The sequence below is a fragment of the Marmota monax genome, unplaced genomic scaffold (genome assembly GCF_021218885.2).
Source record: "Marmota monax isolate L192 unplaced genomic scaffold, Marmota_monax_Labrador192_F-V1.1 WCK01_AAM20220418_F8-fsc00129, whole genome shotgun sequence".
Classification (NCBI taxonomy): Eukaryota; Metazoa; Chordata; class Mammalia; order Rodentia; family Sciuridae; genus Marmota; species Marmota monax.
In genome coordinates, this window is record NW_026693811.1 from 502752 (window position 1) to 523276 (window position 20525).

At 41.5% G+C, this 20525-nt stretch overlaps 1 protein-coding gene across 18 annotated transcripts in view; it reads left to right on the forward strand.

The window, feature by feature from the left end:
• The window catches only part of Tanc1 (tetratricopeptide repeat, ankyrin repeat and coiled-coil containing 1), a 226806-nt gene that overhangs the window by 144900 nt on the left and 61381 nt on the right, over positions 1 to 20525 (forward strand). For 13 of the 18 annotated variants that reach the window (XM_058584924.1, XM_058584925.1, XM_058584927.1 and 10 more), the window contains 2 exons: positions 7310 to 7440; positions 8561 to 8747. In XM_058584924.1, coding sequence (XP_058440907.1) covers positions 7310 to 7440; positions 8561 to 8747 — 318 coding nt within the window. Of the gene's footprint in view, positions 1 to 95; positions 1383 to 7309; positions 7441 to 8560; positions 8748 to 15344; positions 20358 to 20525 lie in introns of those variants that run through there. The other 5 variants (XM_058584926.1, XM_058584928.1, XM_058584930.1 and 2 more) reach the window with 3 other exon arrangements.

Sequence of the window (20525 nt, forward strand, 5' to 3'; positions counted from 1 at the left end):
TGTGAGGAGTAAAGATTTGTTCCCAGGGTGTAGGCTCCCTATTTACCTCTCTTATTGTTTCTTTTGCTGAGAAAAAACTTTTTAGTTTGAGTAAGTCCCATTTGTTGATTCTAGTTATTAACTTTTGTGCTATGGGTGTCCTATTGAGGAATTTGGAGCCCGACCCCACCGAATGTAGATCGTAGCCAACTTTTTCTTCTATCAGACGGCGTGTCTCTGATTTGATGTCAAGCTCCTTGATCCATTTTGAATTCACTTTTGTGCATGGCGAGAGAAAGGGATTCAGTTTCATTTTGTTGCATATGGATTTCCAGTTTTCCCAGCACCATTTGTTGAAGATGCTCTCCTTCCTCCATTGCATGCTTTTAGCCCCTTTATCAAATATAAGATAGTTGTAGTTTTGTGGATTGGTTTCTGTGTCCTCTATTCTGTACCATTGGTCCACCCGCCTGTTTTGGTACCAGAACCATGCTGTTTTTGTTACTATTGCTCTGTAGTATAGTTTGAAGTCTGGTATCGCTATACCGCCTGATTCACACTTCCTGCTTAGCATTGTTTTTGCTATTCTGGGTCTTTTATTTTTCCATATGAATTTCATGATTGCTTTCTTTATTTCTACAAGAAATAGATAGAAGGGGGTAGGAAGAGACTAAGATCAGGGACAATGACAAGAAGACGAGCTCAGTAATTAAATGAGAGAATAAAGCCTCACATTGGACCAGGGTCAGGAGAAAAGAGGATGAATAGGGAGACTGTTGAGGTTGCGAGGAGCTGGGAGCCGTGGTGACAAAGGTGACAACCCCTGTGGCTACACTAAGAGGACACTGGAGGAAGGGATCCCAGGGTTTGGTTTGAGCTCAGTTTCAGGTGTGTGGACTTCAGGTGCTGGTGGAACATCGAGACTACAGTGTCCAGCCCGTGGCTGGAATCAAACTGGGCTTCAAGAAGGGGCTCACTCAGCATGTAAACTGGGTAGCCATTTGCTCAGAGGTAAGAGGGTGAGATCAGTTAGACTAGGGAAGAAGATCTAGTATCTTTTGAGAGAAGAAGACTAAGAAACATTGTTTTTTGTTTTTTGTTTTTTTTTTATTTATAAGCTATGAATAAGAACTCGGAGAAGCACCTGCAAGAGAGGTAGAAGTCACCCACCCATAAGACCTGTGACCATGGGTTTTCTCTCCATCTTAAATGACAATTTCTACTTTCTCCCTTACAGCACAGAGTTTGCAAGGTCAGAAACCTACAGGAAAATCAAAAGAGAGGATGTACGACTTAAAAAGAAAATGGAAAATAAAAAAAATATGCTTAGTAGGGCCGTTTCAGGAACACTGGGAAGGTGAATGAGTTGAAGTTACATAGATCATGATGAGGAAGTAGAATTGGTGAGCATCGTCCCTTCTTTTAATCTCAAGAAGTTGAGTAGGTAGATGGGGGGAGCATGAAAGAAAGGGTTGTGTGTGGCTATAGTTTTTACTGATTTTTTAAGAAAAGGGATTTGCTTTAACATAATTTATACTTAAAGCAGAGCTTCTCCAAATATAGGCTGTGGAATTCTAAGGTGCCCCCAAGATTCTGTCAGGGATTTGTGAGGTCAAACTCTTTTTATAATAATCAAAATCAGTAGTAAAACTTGCAATACCTGCTCTTCAAGGCAGGGGCACCAACTACCTAGTCATGGTATTTTTCACTGCCATGTACTTGCATCAGACATGATAATTCACTGAAGAATGTCCTTGACAAAGCACTAAAAATAATGAATGTTATTAAATCTTGACCCTTGAATACCTATCTTTTTAATATTCTGTGCAGTGAAGTGGGAAGTCTGCATAAAGCATTTCCGCTGCATGCTGAAGTGTGATAGGTGTCTCAAGGCAGAGCATTGTGTGATTGTTTGAATTGCAAGCTGAACTAGCCACATTTTAAATGGAACATCATTTTTATTTGATGTAATCACTGGCAAACTATGGCTATTCAGAATTGAGCGCTTGTCACACATTTTCTTCAAAAGGAATGAAATGAGCCTGTCACTTCAATTTTAAAAAAATATATAAAATAAAAACACTTCACAAGATTAGTTGTCAATGCTAAAACTTGTCAATGCTAAAACTTGACCTTTTAAATGAAAATTAGGTTTTTGGAGAAATTTGCATCTGATATGTTGAGCTTGATGGCTTCCCAAGATATTTCAGTTAAGATTTGTGATAATATTAATGAATATGATATTTTGATATAGTATAATGAAATGAGTGAACATTTTTAAGATCTTCAAAATCAACATTTTCCAATTGGTGCAAAGCAGGATGTTATAAAATCTTACATGGATAGAAGATCCATTTATTTATTTTTCATAGTACTGGGGATTGAACCCAAGGGTGGTCCTTTTTATTTTTAATTTTGAGATAGGATATTGTAAAGTTGTCCATTCTGGCCTTGAACTTGGAATCCTCCTGCCTTAGCCTCCCTCCCTGGGATACAAATATGTGCCATCTCTTCCAGCAAGATTCATTTAAGATACAAAACAAGCTAGGGTGTAGCTCAGTGGTAGAATGCTCAAGAAGCCCTGGGTTCAGTTCCCAGCTTCAAACAAAAACATATCCCAACAGAATGAGTGTAGAAACAGACCTGAGACTCTACCAGTTTTTTATTAAATCAAGTAGTAAAGATATTTGTGAAAAGGTAAAATATGTCATTCTTTCTGATTTTTTAAATTGGAAGTATAGTTGTTTTTATTAAAATGTTAATTAACTTGTCATAGGTTTTATTTTAAGATGAACTTACATTTTAAAAATTCATATTTTTAATTTCTATGATAAATATCAATAGATATAATTGTCATAAACTGAAGCTCATTTGAAGTCCTCTATAATTTTAGGGAGTGAATCCTGATATCAAAATGTTTGAGAATCTGCTGGCTTAGAAGAGAGGAAGACAATAAAAATAGAGATAAGAAAATTGATCCAAACTTTACAAGTTACCTACACTTGAGAGGATGGGCACTTAGAGCTAAGTGAGATACTTTGAAAGAAGAAATGATAAATTTTAACATCTACTACTTTGGAAGCCTGGCATTAGTCAATTGTTCAAGGTCACATAGCTAGGAAGTAGCCAGATGTTACCCATGATGCCCAGTACTCTGTGGAGTATGAGGAGGATAAGGGTGAAGAGGTCGTCTTTATGGAGTGACCACTGGCCTCCAGGGACCTGCACAGTTCTAACAGAGTCTGGTTTTAAGAAGAGGGGATCATTAGATGGTAAATGAAGCAGTTTGAGCCAAACTGAGACAGTTTGGCAATCAACAAAAGGAGGGAATTTATTGTCTTGGAATACTGAGTTCAGAAAAAGCTACTTGGGTCAGAAAGATTATAAACAACTATATTTTTAGGTAAGAAAAATTCAAGTACATCTGTAAACATGTATAAAATTTTTTTTTCATATGAACTTATGAAACCAGAAAATGAAATAATAGGAAATGTGGGCTCTTAGTGTTAAAACTGATGCAGATAATGACCAGCTTTATAGCATCCTGTGGTTTATAAGGTATTTCTGACATTATTGGTTTTGAGGCTCACCATCTATAGTAGGAAGTGAGTCCAGCACTTAACTGATAGGAAATTGAGGTTCAACACCTGAAGGGCTCAGAATCCTGTTAACATCTTCTGCAGTGTAGAAAAGGCAGGGAGGAGACTGGGAAGGGCACCAAGGTTTTGAATGTACCTTGATAGCAACTGGGGAGCTGGTCAGTTAGTGGACTGCTCCTCAGTGTTTGTGCTCCACACACAAATCCAACAGGGTCTGAAAACAGGCAGGAAGGAAGTGATTTAAGAACTTCCCTTTAGGGGCTGAGGTTGTGGCTCAGCCGTAGAGCGCTCACCTAGCATGTGTGAGGCCCTGGGTTTGATCCTCAGCACCACATAAAAATAAATAAATAAAATAAAGGGTGGTGATGTCCCTCGGCTATATATATATATATATATATATATATATATATATATATATAAAGAACTTGCCTTTACCTTTCCGTATGGGTTAGCCTTCCACAAGCGTGTGACGTTGAGGAGTCCATGAAGATTATCGGGCCAGTTGTGGTGGTGCACGCCTGTAATCCCAGTGACTTGGGAAGCTGAAGCAGGAGGATCACAAGCTCAAAGCCAGCCTGGGCAACTGAGTGAGACCCTGCCACAAAATAAAAAGGGTTGGGGATGTGGCTAAGTGGTTGAGTACCCTAGGGTTCAATCTCTGGGACCAAAAACAAAATAAAACAAACAAAAAAAACATTATTGGGAGGAATATCACTGGCCATTCTGAGCCTAACAGATTCCCAGGAAGTATAAGGTTAGCTATTCTCTCAGTTCCAAATACAGCCAACACAAATTCTTTGGAGTGAGATTTAAAGTGAAATGAGGTCTTTCTTCTTTCTAGACCTTATCCCACTGATAATGGATAAAGTATGTCCATTATTTATGAGTGACTTAATATTAACTACCTGAATGAAAATAGACTTTCCTTTTAGTGGCCTAGTACAATTTGATCTGGAGGTTATGTTGGAGTAATAATTAGCTTAAAGTAGATCATACGGCTATTCAACGCACAGTATTTGGTGAACAACTACAAAAGTAGAAATGCATTTCCATTTCCCAAGGGAGTGCACCCAGTTGAGCTCCCAGGCAACTCTTCTCTCCCAGAATGGCACTGTCATTCTTCATCCAGAGGTCCTTGTACCAGAAAGAACCGTTCAGTGAGAGAAGACTGTGCATTAGGGAAGGCAAGACGTGGATGACTTGAGGTGGATTGAGGAATTCAGACTTTTAAAGATATGGTCACTAGGATGATATTATAGAAGAGTGAATGAAATTTGAAAAAACAGGAAGCCTTTGGAAGAAATAAAACTGCAGTGGCTTAATGGATGCAAAATGATATAAAGAATGTCTCCATTCATCCTGAACCCCAGTAGGATTTGAGAACATGAATTTGGGTGTCTCAATTAAACTTAGCGGTTGAACCTGGAATTGCTACTGCTCCCTAGCTCATTGGAAGAGGGGTGATTTTTGGATAACTATTTTTTTTTTTCAGATTTTTTGTTGTTGAAAACCTGGGGAGTCTCTCAATAGCCCCAGTGTGGAGGTGGCCTTGACTCTGCTGGGGGTGGTGATGTCCCTCGGCTTCATGTAGGACCTACACAAGATCTGGGGTTTTCAAATGAGTCTCCAGTAAGCCATAGGCTGTGCCTGTGTTTGTTGCAGGGTAGGTTCTGTGACAGCTGCTTGTGTACAACTGTACTCTGCCTCCACAGCAGCTGCCAAGTGGGAGTAGTTGCTGGCTTTTTCCCCAGAGTGTTTCAGGTTGAACCAGAAGCTAGACTTTCGGGGACATAGTCACAATCATGTGTTAGTATGGAGGTTGTTTCGAAAGGAAAGGAGGTGGTGGAGTAGAGAAACCACTGAGATCTACCCCCTTACCCACTTCTTCCCCTTTCCATCTGGGTTGTATGTCCGCCTTCCAGTCCAGCTGCTACTCAAGATAAAATAGCAACCCTGCCTGAGCCTTGGGGCTTGGGAGTGGAGAGGGTAAGGGGAGGGGAGACCCATCCTATGCTGAATGGTTCAGCCTTTGGGTGTGCCTGGGTTGTGTTGATTTTGTTTGGTTCATGCCCTCTGTTCCCAAATGCCCATCTAGAGAATCTAACTGTGGTTTGAAGTCTCTGGTGGGAAGGGATCTTCTGTAGAGCAGCACAGGGGTGTGGTCCACCCGCCCTGGGTGGTTCCCTTTCCAAGAGTTGTCTGGGTCTACTGATCCCTCACATTATGTGTTGAATGCAAATAATCCGGAAACATCAGGGCTCTCTCACCCCAGAACAGTCAGTCCTTGGTTACCACAGGGCTGCAGTTTTCTATAGTCAATAAAACATACCTTAAGCTGCAAACAGCTCTTCTTCCTTCCCCAAATATTGAGAACCAGCAAGTGACTAAGTGCCTTTCCTTTCCTGAAGATACTGCCAGCCTAATTTTCCTCATAGCTGCCATTCTGGGTGCATGTCATAGCAAAACTGATATGCGAAATGAGAATAATACAGATGGTCTTCTCAAAAGCTCTGTTTATTTTAATTTTTGCAGTTCCTTACAAAGGCAAAGTTAACAGCAAACTTTGTTGTTGACATCATAGCTCAAAAGGAACATCACTGTATTGTTTTTTTCCTCATTTTGTTTTTCTAAAACCTCTACCATTATCTTCAGATTTCTACATCTAGAGAAGATGGGTTTATATATGTATGGATCTTGGTGTCTGGATAATTAAAAAACAGTAAAACACTGAGTGATTGTATTGTATGTTGTGCATTGTTTGCTCTTGAGTTTGACTTTTTGTGTAATCTCAGTGTGCTTTGTATGTGATTTCATCCCCATGGATGCTGACTTAAAAATTTGAAAGAGTCAATGGGATGATGTTGATATTTTGGCATCCATAATCAATGCTTAGGCTTTTGTTTACAAGGTTAACTTCCAGCTCAACATTTAAATTGGAATCCAATAATAAAATTATCTTAAATACAAAAGGCCAAATGACCTAGTTTCGGGAAGAACCCCAGAAAGGCCCTACTTTCCAGCATTACCTGTGGAGCATTCCGAGAATATAGGCTGATTTTTTTTTTTTTTTTTTTTTTTTTTTTTTTACATCTCCTCATGGACAACAGTGCATTGCTGAAACCTGTTTCTTGAGGACATGTTTCACTGAGTTTTTAAGTCCTTGTTTTAGTGAGGTTTCTCAGTGATCGGTGGCTTGAGTTGGAGTTCTGGTTTTGACCATTGCTGCTGCGAAACATGCAGATTTTCCACCAAGGTCTTCCTGCCCCTGCCTGGCTTAATGAGAACTTAGATTTCAGTTTTATCCCTGAATCTAAACAGCCTGGGTCTCTGCCAGTATGTCACTTGGGTTTTGCATTATTTTAGCCCCCTTGGCATTGCCCACATTGTGCCCTTTAAGGTGAACAGGAAGATACCCAAAGGGGTGTCTGAATTACCCATTCCCCCACTGGTTTGGGAATAGGAATTGCTATCAGATAACAACACTGGGTTTTTCTGGTTCAAGTTGAGTATTTCACCCTTTAAACTTGGAATTTCTCTGTTACTGTTTTCTTAACCTGTCACGGCTTCTTAATTAGAATGTACTGCTAGAGGACAAGCCGCATTGTCAAACTTGGTGCATTTTATAAAAATACACAAAAGTGCCAGACAAGCAGCTATAGTGCGAACTCATCCAGATGCGAAGCTGAAATTCCCCAGAGGGGCATCTTCATTGTTTTCTTTCTTTGTTCCAGAAGCAAAGACCGATAATGAACCGAGCTGTTCACCGGCAGCTCAAGAACTGTTGACAAGGCTGGGATTTTTACTGGGAGAAGGGATCCCAAGTGCCACACACATAACCATTGAAGACAAAAATGAAACCATGGTAATGCCCGAGGAAGACACTGCATTTCATACCTGCTCAGAGGATGAATGAAGCGATAACCAATCTTCCTTTCCCCATGAGGGGGGAAGTCATTGTTTGGTCAAATGAGTTCTGGGCTGTTGTGTATTGAAATTTATTGCAACAGTTTGTTTCTGGGTGTTTGTAGAGAGGGGGTTAGGGAAAAGCAGAGGGAGCAGAACTTAAGAAAATGTCCACATTAACCTTCTAGTCACTCCCTGGAGAATAGCAGCTACATGAATTAAAGTGGCTAAAAGAATTCCTTCATAACGATACCACTTTTATCTTTATAGCACCATTCTTCTCATCTGGCTGCTTTGGTATTTGCTTTCCTGTGCCTTTTTAGCTGTTGGGATTTGGGAGGGTCAGTGGGGTGAGGAAAAGATTTATAGGAGATGAGGCAGAGACAAAATGAGATGAGATCAAATGGCCCATCTACCGGGAAGGCGTGCCTGTCCAAGGGGACAGCAGCCAGCAGTACTCTGCTGCTTCCAAGACGTGTGCCTGTGAGCAGCAGTGAGGGGCTGGACCCCGCCCTCCACAGCCACCACCACTGTGAGGGTCTCTGTGAGGGAGGTGTCCTGGGTTGATTGAGACACAGTGGCCACCAGGCTCCTTCCCTCATCTCGGAGCCCATAAATCTTCAGGAATTGAATCAGGCTGCTGTGCTCATGAAACGTTACAAAAACAGTCCCCAGGTTTTCTGTACAGAGGTCAAATAACCCATTTGTTTTCTGCAGATTTTAAATGAGAGGAAGTCTGCCTGTTTGCCATTTCTGATTCTCTAAATTATTGCTAAGACTGCCCTTTTAATAAAAAGGAAAATCACAAAGGAAGGGAACAGAACAAAGATACTTCTCTTTTTAACATTTTGGAAGACCATATATGTATGTATGTATGTATGTATGCATATATACACACACATATACACACACATTTATATATTTATGACTATTCATGTCTCCTCCTAGAATTTAAAAACTGCCCTCTATTTTTCTTTTTTGTTTTTGTTTTTTTTAAGTTTTATTGTTTTAACATCAAAAGCGTGTGTTGAAGTGTCCTGTGTCAGCTGTGCTAACTCCTCCTTCCATTCATCTTGCAGTGCACAGCTCTGAGCCAAGGCATCAGTCCTTGCTCCACACTAACAAGCAGCACGGCATCTCCTAGCACCGATAGCCCCTGCTCAACCTTGAATAGCTGTGTCAGCAAGACGGCAGCCAACAAAAGTCCCTGTGAGACCATTAGCAGCCCTAGTTCCACCCTGGAAAGCAAGGACAGTGGAATTATCGGTAAGAAGCACACTGCTCGGTAATGTAATGGCTTGGTACTTGTCAACCAGAGCACTCACCAGGCACTTCTCAAGTGGGTTTTAGCATGGTCTGTGAAGGTCAATCTGCCAGGGTCTGCCCTGTTCTTTGCAGGCAGCACTGGGTCCATGTGCAGCTGAGAGAATGGAGGATTAGCTTTTACATTCCTTAATGTTTATTTTATAACACTGGGCTCATGGTTTAAAAAAAAAAGTCTTCCCAATCAGAGAGGCCTGAACAGTTCAGATCTGGCCTGTGAAGTTGCAAAAATTCTCCTTCCTCACTAGTCAGTTCCATCTGTTGGGCATCAGTTCCCCCTGGGGCACCTAGCAAAGCAGTGAATTCCCTGCATATTAAGAACTCTCTTCCCAGCCCAGTCTCAAAGTCACTCATCTTGAAGATAATAGGTCAGACATTATTCTCCAGAGTTTCTTATGACGGGATCTTGACCACTGTTTTGAGGCCAGGATTTTCTAAGGAAGTGTTCCCTTCACCCCCACACACCCACACCTATACTACAGGTGTGTTTTGCCTGAACCGAACTAGGTGGCTTGAGCAACATTTAATTGACTTCTTTGCACTCTTCTTTCCTTCTTGAGAAAATTAAGGATTTTGATTTATTAAGTAGTTCCTAGACCTAGGTGTGTATTAAAATCATATTGAAGAGCCCTTAGTTTTATATCCTATCCCAGACAGGCTCCCAAATGTTTCTGCAGGTGGGCTCAGGCATTTGTGGTCTCAGGTCTCCAACTTGGTGCCCTTCAGACAGCAGACAGGTGGAGCCCTGGAAGAACTAACTGTGTAGGCCTCTCTAGGCTCTAAGATTATATTTCAGTTTCACAGTGAAGCTCTCATTAGTTAATTACACCTTTGGCAAATTATGCACGTCTTTGAGGGATGTTTGTGTTTTGTTAAGGACTAAACTCCTCTTCCACATTCAGATATAATCAATAGGAAGGACATTTGAGCTCCTTATTTTCTTCAGTCACCTGCAGTTGCTTTCAAGTTTAATTTTGTTGATTGATTGATGGAGCTAGGGACTAAACCCAGGCCTTGTACTTTCTAGGTAAGTGCTTTACCACTGAGCTATACCAATATCTCCTCTTTCGAGAAAGATTTGGAAGACCAAGTCACAGGTTCATCCAGGTTGGACTTTGGAGATTGCCCCAGAGAGCCTCTGAGAGTCCTGGAAATGGGTTGTGGACTGCTTTTTTTGAAATACAATTCACCTGTCCTATTATTCACCCATTTAAACCAGTGAATGCTTTTTTCTTAGTGTATTCAGCATTCTGTAACCTTCACCACAATTGACCTTAAAACGTTTTCATCATTCCAAAAAGAAACACTCTACCTGATAAAAGTCACTTCATTTCCTCCCAATATCCCCGGTTCTAGTCATCTGGCATCCTACTTTCTCTCTCTGTAGATAAGCTTCTTGTGGACATTTCATATGAATGGAAAGTGTCTCTTATAGGAAAGTTGAATTCTTTTCACTTAGATTCAAGGCCTTCCAGTGAGTTTATTCTATTTCTATATCTCATCTGATCCCTCTTCCCCTTGTTGTACATTCTAGTTCAACAAACGTTTTCTAGCATCATTTCTGTTCTCATGCCCTGTCTCTTCCTGAGCTGTCCACCGTGGAGAGATCCTTGATATGAATTCTGCAGTAACTTAGTGACTTTTTTTTTTTTTTAGCTCTTATGAAATTTCATCTCCTTTAGAGAATTTATCTTTCTTTAAGGATTTGTCTTCTTTTTATTGTATGTTCTAATGGCATTACTCCTCTCTGATTGTAAACAAGTCAGTTTTTTGTTCTGACAGAAACACTTTTAGTAACAGAGAACCTCCCATTCCTTCCCAGCCTTCTTTCTCATTAAGATACAATGTTGGAATTTTAAAAGTATTTTAAACAGGAAAGAAAAGGTGCTGTTTTGCCCTTCAGTATTGTCATTGAAATTAAGCTGCAGGAGTTTCTTAACTAATACTTTATTTTATATAATTCAACCAACCCCAGAGTGATTCGTCCCCTTATTACCTGCTTCCCATAACTCCTCCTTCAATGTGTTTATTTATTTTCCTTCAATGTGTTTATTTATTTAAAAAAAAATTTTGTAATTGTAGATGGACAACATGCCTTTATTTTGTTTATTTTTATGTGGAGCTGAGAATTGAACCCAGTGCCTCCCACAAGATAGGCAAGTGTTCTACCACTGAACTACAGTCCCAGCCCCTTCAATGTATTTATTCTTGTTTCATTATTTAATTTCTCTTCATATGGACAGGGATCTCATTTTTGTAAGTATCTCCTGGGTTCTTATCCCAGTTTTGGGATTGAGAAATTAAGGAAAGAATGGCTGCTGGATCAAGTTGCATTGAACGAGGGAGAATTCAATTGTTTTATGAAGAACTGCATAGGATTCCAGGTTGGCTTTGTCAACCCTTTTAATATCTGTGTTTTCAGCTCTCCCTTGATGGTTATCTCTTCCTTGCATGTCACCCAAACTGCCCTTCACTCCTTGGCTCAAGATAACTTGATTCTTTTACAACTGAATATGAAAAGTGGTAGAAATTGAGTTGAAAGTGGGAGCAGTTAAGAAAGACATCGGCCGGCGAGGGTTGTGGCTCAGCAGTAGAATGCTCGCCTAGCACATGCAGGGCCCTGGGTTTGATCCTCAGCACCACATAAAAATAAATGAATGGAATAAAGATATTGTGTCCAACTACAACTAAAAAACAAATATTAAAAAAAAAAAGACGATGGCAAGTCCCTATGTCATGAAAGACCACAGCTCCGGGAGATCATGCTTGCTGCTTGTTAGCTGCTCTCCTGCAGGGGCGAGGTCCGTAGGTGGATGAGAGAGAAGCATTGTGCTGGTAACAACATGCCTCTGTTTCCTTTCCTCTGTGACCTGCAGAATTGGAACCTGTTGCCAAGGCACACATTGGTAGGGAGGAGAAGGAAGAAAAGCAAGAACTTCCTCTCTGGGTAGACTACAGCCACAGGTCTTTGAAGATGCAGCAGTAGCCAGGCCAGAGAGGGAAAAAGCTTCCTCTGCTGTTAGTTGAGGGTGCACATGTTCCATTGCCTCTCAGCAGAGTGGGTATCTATGACGCACTTGTGGTTCTGTGATTGCTGGGGTGGGGTGTGCCTTTTGCCATCTGAAGAACATGCCAATTTTGCAAGGTGTAGCCTGGGATTGTGGGCATCTTCAGTGTTTGAGTAAAATATTGGAGAGCACCATGATCCTTGCAGGCAGGGATGTAGGTGAGACATGTTGGCTGCCCACATTGGAAGGCCTGCAAGTGGCTTGTAAAACAAGCTGGTGAGGATCCATACACCATATTACATAAGGCCTGGAGAAGGGAGGAAGTGGCTTTCCATTTAATTTTCCATTTTAAGTAGTTTCAGACTTGCCAACCAATAGAGCAGGGGTTGGAATGGCAAGGGCTTTGGGGTAGGCTGGTTACAATGTGCACATAGCTGGCTCAGCATTACACACTTGGGGTAGCACGGGGCTCAAAGCAGTGTTGCATGCACATTTATTAGCACAGTTTATTCAGGGCATTTAGGGAAGATTTCAAACAGTGCTAAGCCATCCTTAAACATTCCCCGGCCTCCTCTTACTAGTCAAGCCGATTTCTGGCATGCTGATTATATTTAACCCAATAGTTTTACCCAGCAGATGCAGAGTACGGAAGCATGTGTTCCCACATGCCTGGGCAACCTCCTCAGGGCTGCCAAAGGTACCGTGTCTATGTTGCTTCAGCTGCTTAGAAGTGCAGGCCAGTGACCGTTAGAAGAAATTACTGGGCCTCTTCCAGTCTTTGTGGAGGCCAGGGTTTAATTATCTTCCCTGCTCCCTTTTCAACTTTATTATGTTATCCAGAGGGGAGTCCCACTTTATCCTATTTCAAGAGGTTCAAGTACTTCCAACATAAATGTCTTTGGAAGTATAATAATTCTGTCATGTAGAAATACTGTCTAAGCTGGATGAGATTAACTGAATTCCCTATGAATATTTTTTTTTAATTTTGTTTAAAGTTCCTTAACATTGGCATTACCTAGAAGTCAGTGTCTGATTTTCAAATTTGCAATGGGAGAAATCTTCCAAATGTGAAATGCAGCTGTACCCAATCACCATAAAATAGCTTTCAATTACTTGCTTTGAAAAAAAAAAAAAAAAAAAACTTTAAAAGAAGTATGCTTTTAAAGGTGTTTCCTCTGTGCCTGAGAAAACTTTTTTTCCTTAATGACATTCCTTTGACTGTAACTTGCTTCTGTTACAAATGGCAATCGTAAGCTGTATTAATCCCAGCTTAAAAAAATAAAGTATGTGTATTCATTGGAATGCGTACGAAAACCACTTAGGTTTTTAAAAAACAGCATTGCTGAAAACAATGGGTTTTAAAGTACTTTTTTGAGTTAAATGTCTATTTTTTATGTCCATATTATGATAAATGTTTTATATGTGATGTATTTATTTCAAGAAAACAGACTATTATTTCTCCATGTAGGAAGAAAGAGGATAGAGCCTGGATGAGAAGAAAATAACCAAAGTCAGCTTTCCTGTCAAGATTTAAAAAAAAAAAAAATCCTGTCCATTAATAATAGATGTGCTGAGAAGGACTTAGAGGTAGCAATTAGAAAATTTCTGGCTGAGGGTGGAGCCTGTTAAAAGCCAGTCCTCCCTTATGTTCCCTTTTTCTATTTTGACCTGTTGAAATTTACCATTGCTGAAGTATTTCTGCTGTGTCCTGCATCTGCTTCCTCTCAAGATGTGCTATAAAACTGCTTTGTGAAGGCAGGGTAACTCCATGTCTCCCCTACTCGTGTGTCTCCCCACAGTGCAGGTGCGTGGCCCACCTGCCTGGCTCCCAACACCTGAGCTCGAATGCGTGAGTGGTTTTCAGAATGGCGCAGTGCTGGGTTTCTGCTCTTCCACTGCCTGCCTGCCTTCCCTTCCCCATCCGTTCCTCAGGTGCTTGTCTGTCTCCTCTTGTTCAGTTTGAAGCAAGGAGGCAAGTGTAAACTTAGGGGAATATCTTTGTAGAACTGATTGTCCTATAAGACTGGTTTGCAGAAAAATATTGGACACTTGGCTAGTACCCTACTGGTGCTAGCTGGAATGTGATCATATTTGTTTTTCTTCCCAGTTGCTTAGGATATTTAAAAAAAAAAAAAAGGATTGCAAGCTGATTTTTATCTTCCCTCAGCTTTCTCCTGCCGCCTCCCAGGCTTGTAAAATGAAAATGACTCCAGAAGTAGCTTTAGATCACCTATTTCCTGGACTTTTTGTCCCCATGGAGATGATCAGATGCAGAAACACTCAGAGATGAATTAATTGCACTTTCTTTTCATTTTTAACATCAGAAATCCTGCCCTTTTGATTTTATGCTAATGCTGCTCTGTTGTCACCTGTATTGCCCTGCTTACTACAAAATCGAAATGCTTTGAAATTGATTTGGTAATAACTATTTAGAGTGTTTCAAATCTGGGTTAATATTCATTTTACTACATTGCCTGCAATTTTGAAAAATCATCCTTAATTATAGAAGTCTTTTTTTTTAATCTCTTGGGTGAAGAAAGAAAATTTTTTCTTTACATCTATAATTTGGTAATACACTCAATGTGACAAAGACATTCTTGGTGATGATTTCAATCAGCAAAGCACATGCTGTACTTTTATTCACACTGTGGTTGAATTCTTCAGGCTGTTCTATTGGTGCAGCAAACATTTATGGGTACCTAGTATGTTCCAGGAAGAGCAAGTTTGTTCAGTACTGGGGCAATAAAAATAAGGCATAGTATCTATTTTCAAAACTTGTCCACCTGTGGGACTACAAAATGATCTTGTGTCCTGTCAGTTGCTGAGAAGAGTTTAAAACATGGCATTGATTGACACCTTTGATGGAAAATAACATGCTATAGGTGCATAATAATAACCAACCACTAAATGCTTTTTCCAAAGTGTTTGGAACTTGGGGAGTCATTAGACTGTGTCAGAAGCTCCAGTGTGGGTGCATTTGGTATACAGCTATGCAAAGCTTTACCCATGCAGCATACTCTTAACAGGAAAACAGCATGTTGTTTAAATCCTTAGACTCTTTCTGGAGACTCTTCTATACTGAGTCAAACCAAGTTGGAGCAGCGTTCTTGTTGAGTAGAGGCAGGTCTAGTCCTCCTCCTCCCACGCTGCCCTGCCCCCAGCTTTTCCTTCAGGTGTTTCAAAGGGCCTGATGAATACAGCTGGGAACCATGGCTGGATCCCTGGCCTTGTGGCATGTCCTGGCAGAGCACACCTTGCGCAACATGGGCGAGCACTGAACTGGAGATTTGGTACAGAGATTTGGCTGTCACAGTCCTACACACAGGGATCCCAGTACAACTCTAGAAGGGACAGGACTGGCCGGAAGTGCCAAGCTGTCGTCCTGGGGCCGTTGCAGAAGGAGAAGCCAGTCAGCCCCAGGAGCTGAAGGTTTCCAGGGCACCCCACCCAGGATATTCCCTCTGCATTCCAGGCCAGGTAGCTTGTGTGTGTGTGTGTCTCCCCCGGGCTCCTCTTCTTGTCAGGCTGAGGGAGATTAAGAGCTGTGACTGCAGGTGAGCCAGGAACCCTGTGTGGCATGTTTGTAGGTGGGGACAGGCCTGGGCTACGGATGGGAAAAAAGCATAGTCCCACATTCTTGACCAGAAAGGCTAAGGCAGGCTGGTTTCACCCTTGTGGCCTGGCAGCCTGGATAACTATTGGGTGTGAGGGGTGGGTTCAAAGGAGAGGAGCAAGAGCTTCTGTTAGGTTGAGGGACTGGAGACTTGTCCCAGGGCTCCGTCTCTGAGCTTTCCTTTGTGCAGTGAAATGTAACCTTCTAAAGTTGTCAGTGATTGTTAACCTGTCAGGTCAAAAAAAGGTAGTCTCCACAGTAGTTGAATTTTCCTTTTTTATTCATTTCTTCTCTTTTTCCACTTTTATAAGCAACCATTATGTTCCTTTCTTGTTTGATCTTTAATTCATTTGTCCATTGTTTTAACTTTTAAATTCTTCCTGTCAACCATTAAAATGAACGTGGAGGTTAAAAAATGTTTTAAGTGCTATTTTTTATTTCTTCAGCTTTATAGGGAGGAAAATACTCTTATACTCATGATATAAGAGGCATTTAACAGATTCCTGTATCCAATTTTCTTCATACCCAGGGAATACCCTCATTTTGAATATGCAGAATGCAAACCATCTATGGAGTGGTCAAAGAAAATTAATTAATTTTTAAAGAAAATTATTTTTTCCTCTCATCCTTTAAAAATGTATATTTTTGTGTATGGTTTGTGTTGCTGTAATGGTAGTACATGTACATAATTTACAAATGTACCTGGGAGTGCATGCCCCAAATTTCTTATAAATAGTGTGGCATGATCAGCACAGTGTGGAGCACCATTCTGGGGCACACCAAGACCTCAAGTGTTGAGGGCTCTCCTGTCCGTGGTCTGTCACAGGAGTCAGCAAGTTGAGAATGACAGGGGCTTGGAACAGCCTGGAACACAGTAAGCACTGTTATCCTATGTACCTTAGGCACTGTTGTTATTTCCTAAAGACACTTATTTGTGCTTAATTTCTCCCCAGTGGATTAGAAATGCTCACGTATAGACATGTAGTAAATCAAGATTTTTCTTTCCAGTGAAAGTATGAATTAGAAAACAGAAGTCAGAGCTAAAGAAAAGATGAAGTAAGGGCTCAGGTTCATATGAGTTTATTCATTTTTCCTTTATGAAAGTTTTGTTAGTTTTATTTTTGAGTTTCCTGACAGCCAGTGGAAAGAGAGAAACATCATCAATCATGTAAGGTGATGTCTGTAAAGACAAAACTATACTCTCCTGCTTGTTGAACCTGGAGACTGACACTGCCTTGTGGGTCATCAGATTTGAGTCTGAGTCTCCTGCACTTGCACCTCTTGATTTCCCCATAGCTCCAAAAGAATTCTGTGAGTAGCACATATTTAATCTCACTGACCCTTAGTTCCTGAATGATTCTGGATGCACACTGTAATCAGTTTCTTTTCTTTCTTTCTTTTGTACCCCCTCCCGGGATTGAACCCAGGAGTACTAACCACTGAGCAACATCTCTTTTTTATGTTTTATTTTCAGATAGTCTTGCTAAGTTGCTTAGGGTCTTGCTAAGTTGCTGAGGCTGGCCTTGAACTCACAATCCTCCTGCCTCAGCCTCCTGAGCCATTGGGATTACAGGTGTGCACCACTGTACCCGGCTTATTTGCTTCTTTCTTTTTACTTCTTTAAAAAATTACTTATTTATTCTAATTTGTTATACGTGACAGTAGAATGCATTTCAATTCATGGTTCTCATATAGAGCACATTTTTCATGCTTCTAGTTGTACACAGAGTCACATCATTCGTGTCTTCATACATATACTTAGGGTAATAATGATGTCCCTCTCATTCCACCATCTTTCTTACCCCCATGCTCCCTCCTTCTCCCTCCCTCCCCTTTGCCCTATCTAAAGTTCCTCTGTTATTTTCTTCTTTTAAATTTATAATTTGATTTAGATTCCACCAAACTGCTTCCTTGTCCCTGAACCTACATTGGATTTTTTTTCTTTATTTGATTTTAAGTTTATAGTCAGTATAGAAAAAACCTTCAAAAGGTGAAGAGGAGGTGAAGCAAAGCTGAGAAGGAGAAGGAAAAAGTTTAATTGCAGAGCCTAACAATGCATTATGACTGAGTGTGACTGTTCTTAACAAGGCAGGCTTCACGAGCTGCAGGCTGTTTTTTAGTCACAGACACTTAAGGGACTCCTTTTATGTGTTGTGCATATGCAAGCAAAGAGGGCTTCAAATGTGCAGTGGGGAGTACTGGTGCTGGCTGTGCCTCCAACCACATGCAATCAATTTCTCCTGAGTCTGTCTCCCTAGCTGTAAAGTAGGGTGGATGGTTCCCAGCCTGACCACCTCTTTTCACTGGTGGTGGTGATCATGTGTGTGCCCTAATGACTTAAGAAAGTGCTTTGGAAATCTTTCATCTCTGTGCACTAACAGTCTGGTTAAATGTACTGTTACTGCAGAAGAAGATAAGACATGGTCCCTGGGGCTAAAGGAATTTTCCAGCTGCATAAAGAGTGAGAAGTAGCAAGTGTGAATCAACAAGCAGTAAGAAGTGGGGCTTAGCATTGCACGGTGAGGCACAGCCTAGTCTGATGGAAAGGCTGGCAAGTCCCTCGTGTTACGGAATCCTACATGTTGGAAGAGTGGCTGAGACCAGTTTGGGGAATAATGATGAGCCCTAATCAGCAAAAAATGGCACCTCTATCAGTTGAAGGAATAAAATGTTAGAATTTTTGAGTCATTAGGAAACATTATCCAGTCTGTGAAAGATGTCAAATAGCACTTATTTTTTAGAGATTTTTTTTTTTAAGTCTTCATTGTTAAGATATGGCCCTGGTGAAGTGGGGAGAGAGAGAGAAAATATACATTTTCAAAAGTGATTATTTAAATCAATTAGGTTTGAATTTTGGTTAGTCTAGATGAAAAATGGTTATTTTTGAGTAGCCTGTTGTTCACTGTGAAAATCGGCTTTCCTGTCTTGGAGCCTGGGGAGCTGCCCTATTCAGTGTGCTTCTTAGGTTTTTCATGGAAACGAAACCCATAGGCCTTTATCTAGTTAGTGCTGAGCTGAGCTGAAAGTCTGTTGTCTGAGCTTTAGGCTGTGTGGGCTAGATCTGGTATTCAGATCCCAGGGAGGGGTACTTGTGGGGTCAGGTGATCTCACTGGGGCATCTTTGTGGGCTTCAGAGCCTCACTGCCTCAGCGCCCTGGTCCTGGTGAGTATGAACCCTAGACCACCTCTCTAATGTGATTTCCTATGGGCAGTGGAGGGCTGCCTCTTCCTCACGATAGTCTTCTGCTCCTGACCTGGTTATGTCTTCCTTTTGAAATGGCTACCCCATCTGGGAATTCTCTTCTCAGCCAGGGTTCCTGCAGCCTGGGGCCTTCTTCACCTGTCTACTTTCTCTCACTGCCGGGATCCACGTGTTTCTACCTGTCAGATCCTGGGCACCATGTAGAGCCCTTGCTCCATGGTGAGAATTAGATAGTCAGCCTGCCTTGTAACCCCACGAACCCTGGCCAGGCTTCCCCAGTTGTCCCTAACAGCTTCCTGGGGCCCTGCAGCTGCAGCCCTGCTGTTCGTATTATTACTTGTAATAGGAAGTGGAGGGGTCCAAATTCCAGTTGCCACTTCTTGAGGTCCTGATTAGGATTCAGATTCTTGGGGCTTTGGTTCCAAAAGCAAATGAGGAAAAGCATCACTTAGACATTCTGTTTTTCACCTTACAATTTAGGAGCCTCCAAATGTGACAGCCATGACCATAAAACCAAGCAAATCACCACGAGTCTGGAACTTTCCTCTCTCATGTAGATATTGGGATAGCCTGGAAACCTAACTTATTACAGCATGTCTCAGAAAAGCATTCAGAGTTCCAAACATTGGACTTAACAACAATCTGTATTAATAAGGACTACCTATATTTATGCTTTCAACTTATTAACAGTTACCATTAATAATGAATTGCCATAAATAAACAATAAACTCATTAATAAAGCATTCCTGTAAAGCATTAGCACAGTCTCTGGCATATAGTAAACCTTCAGTAAATGTTGGCTGTTGCTGTTAGCACCACCACCATCACCTCTGGCATTTTTATGATGGAAAGAATCATATTCGCTACACTTAAGTTCATTTAAATGGTCCATTTAAAAACACAATGGCTGCAATTGATTCCAAAGAGATGGAGGTGGCTCATTAATGCTAGAACACTTGGAAATGCTTGAATAACAGTGACGGGCACCCTTGCTGTAAGATAGACCCCATCCCAAATCAGCTTAGCTTTGAACCAGTAGCAGTGAGGTTAGTGAGGCGTAGTGTGTCTGACCACAAGTGGAGTGGAAGTGTGTTCATTTGCTCTTTCACTCAGTAAGCAAACATTTGTTGAGTTGCTTGCTGTATTCCAGAGCTATACTGTCCAGAAAAGGAAAAGATCCAGTTGCCACAGACACTCTATGGAGGCTTCTACGTCATGTAGGTGGGGTTTTCACATGGTTAGATGACCAGAGGGAAATGGGTCCAGGCTGCAGTAGCAAGGACAGTCCTAGAATTGCAACAGGATGTCCTGTGGTCACGGCGAGGAAGTTGTGTTGTCTTTACTTCTGAACCTTAAAGAGCATTGTAAAAATAAAGCCAAACCCCTTTAGTCCCTTTGATCCTCAATAACTGGCTCTCCGAACCAATGCACCCGTCTGCTGATACAGCGGCTCATCGTGGTGTGTGGAAGACGCCGCGCCCTCCAGGCTGCCGGGTTCTGAGTGCACTTTGGCACTCATACCCCCGTTCGCCAGGCTCAGAGTCAGAGGCCAGGGCTGCGAAGATCCAAATAGAGAATGAGGAGACATGGCCCCTGTCCTCCAGGACACAAGCCAGCGTTAGGTCAACAGTGGGGCAGGGTGAATGGCCCAGGTGACCTGTGGTTCAAGGGGATCCCGTACAGCTCTGCATCTGTAAATTAGGAGTGGCTGTTTGTAGAAGCTGTATAGGGTGAGTATCACTTCTTTCTTTTATCATATCCCTCTGCTCTTTTGCCAAGATGTTTACAACTCCCCCCCACACTCCCCAATGTGGGTTTTCTTAGAGGCTCAGTTGTGATTCTGCATTCACGGCACACATTCCTCTGCCAGCACTTCTGCACTGGTCATGGAGATTTTT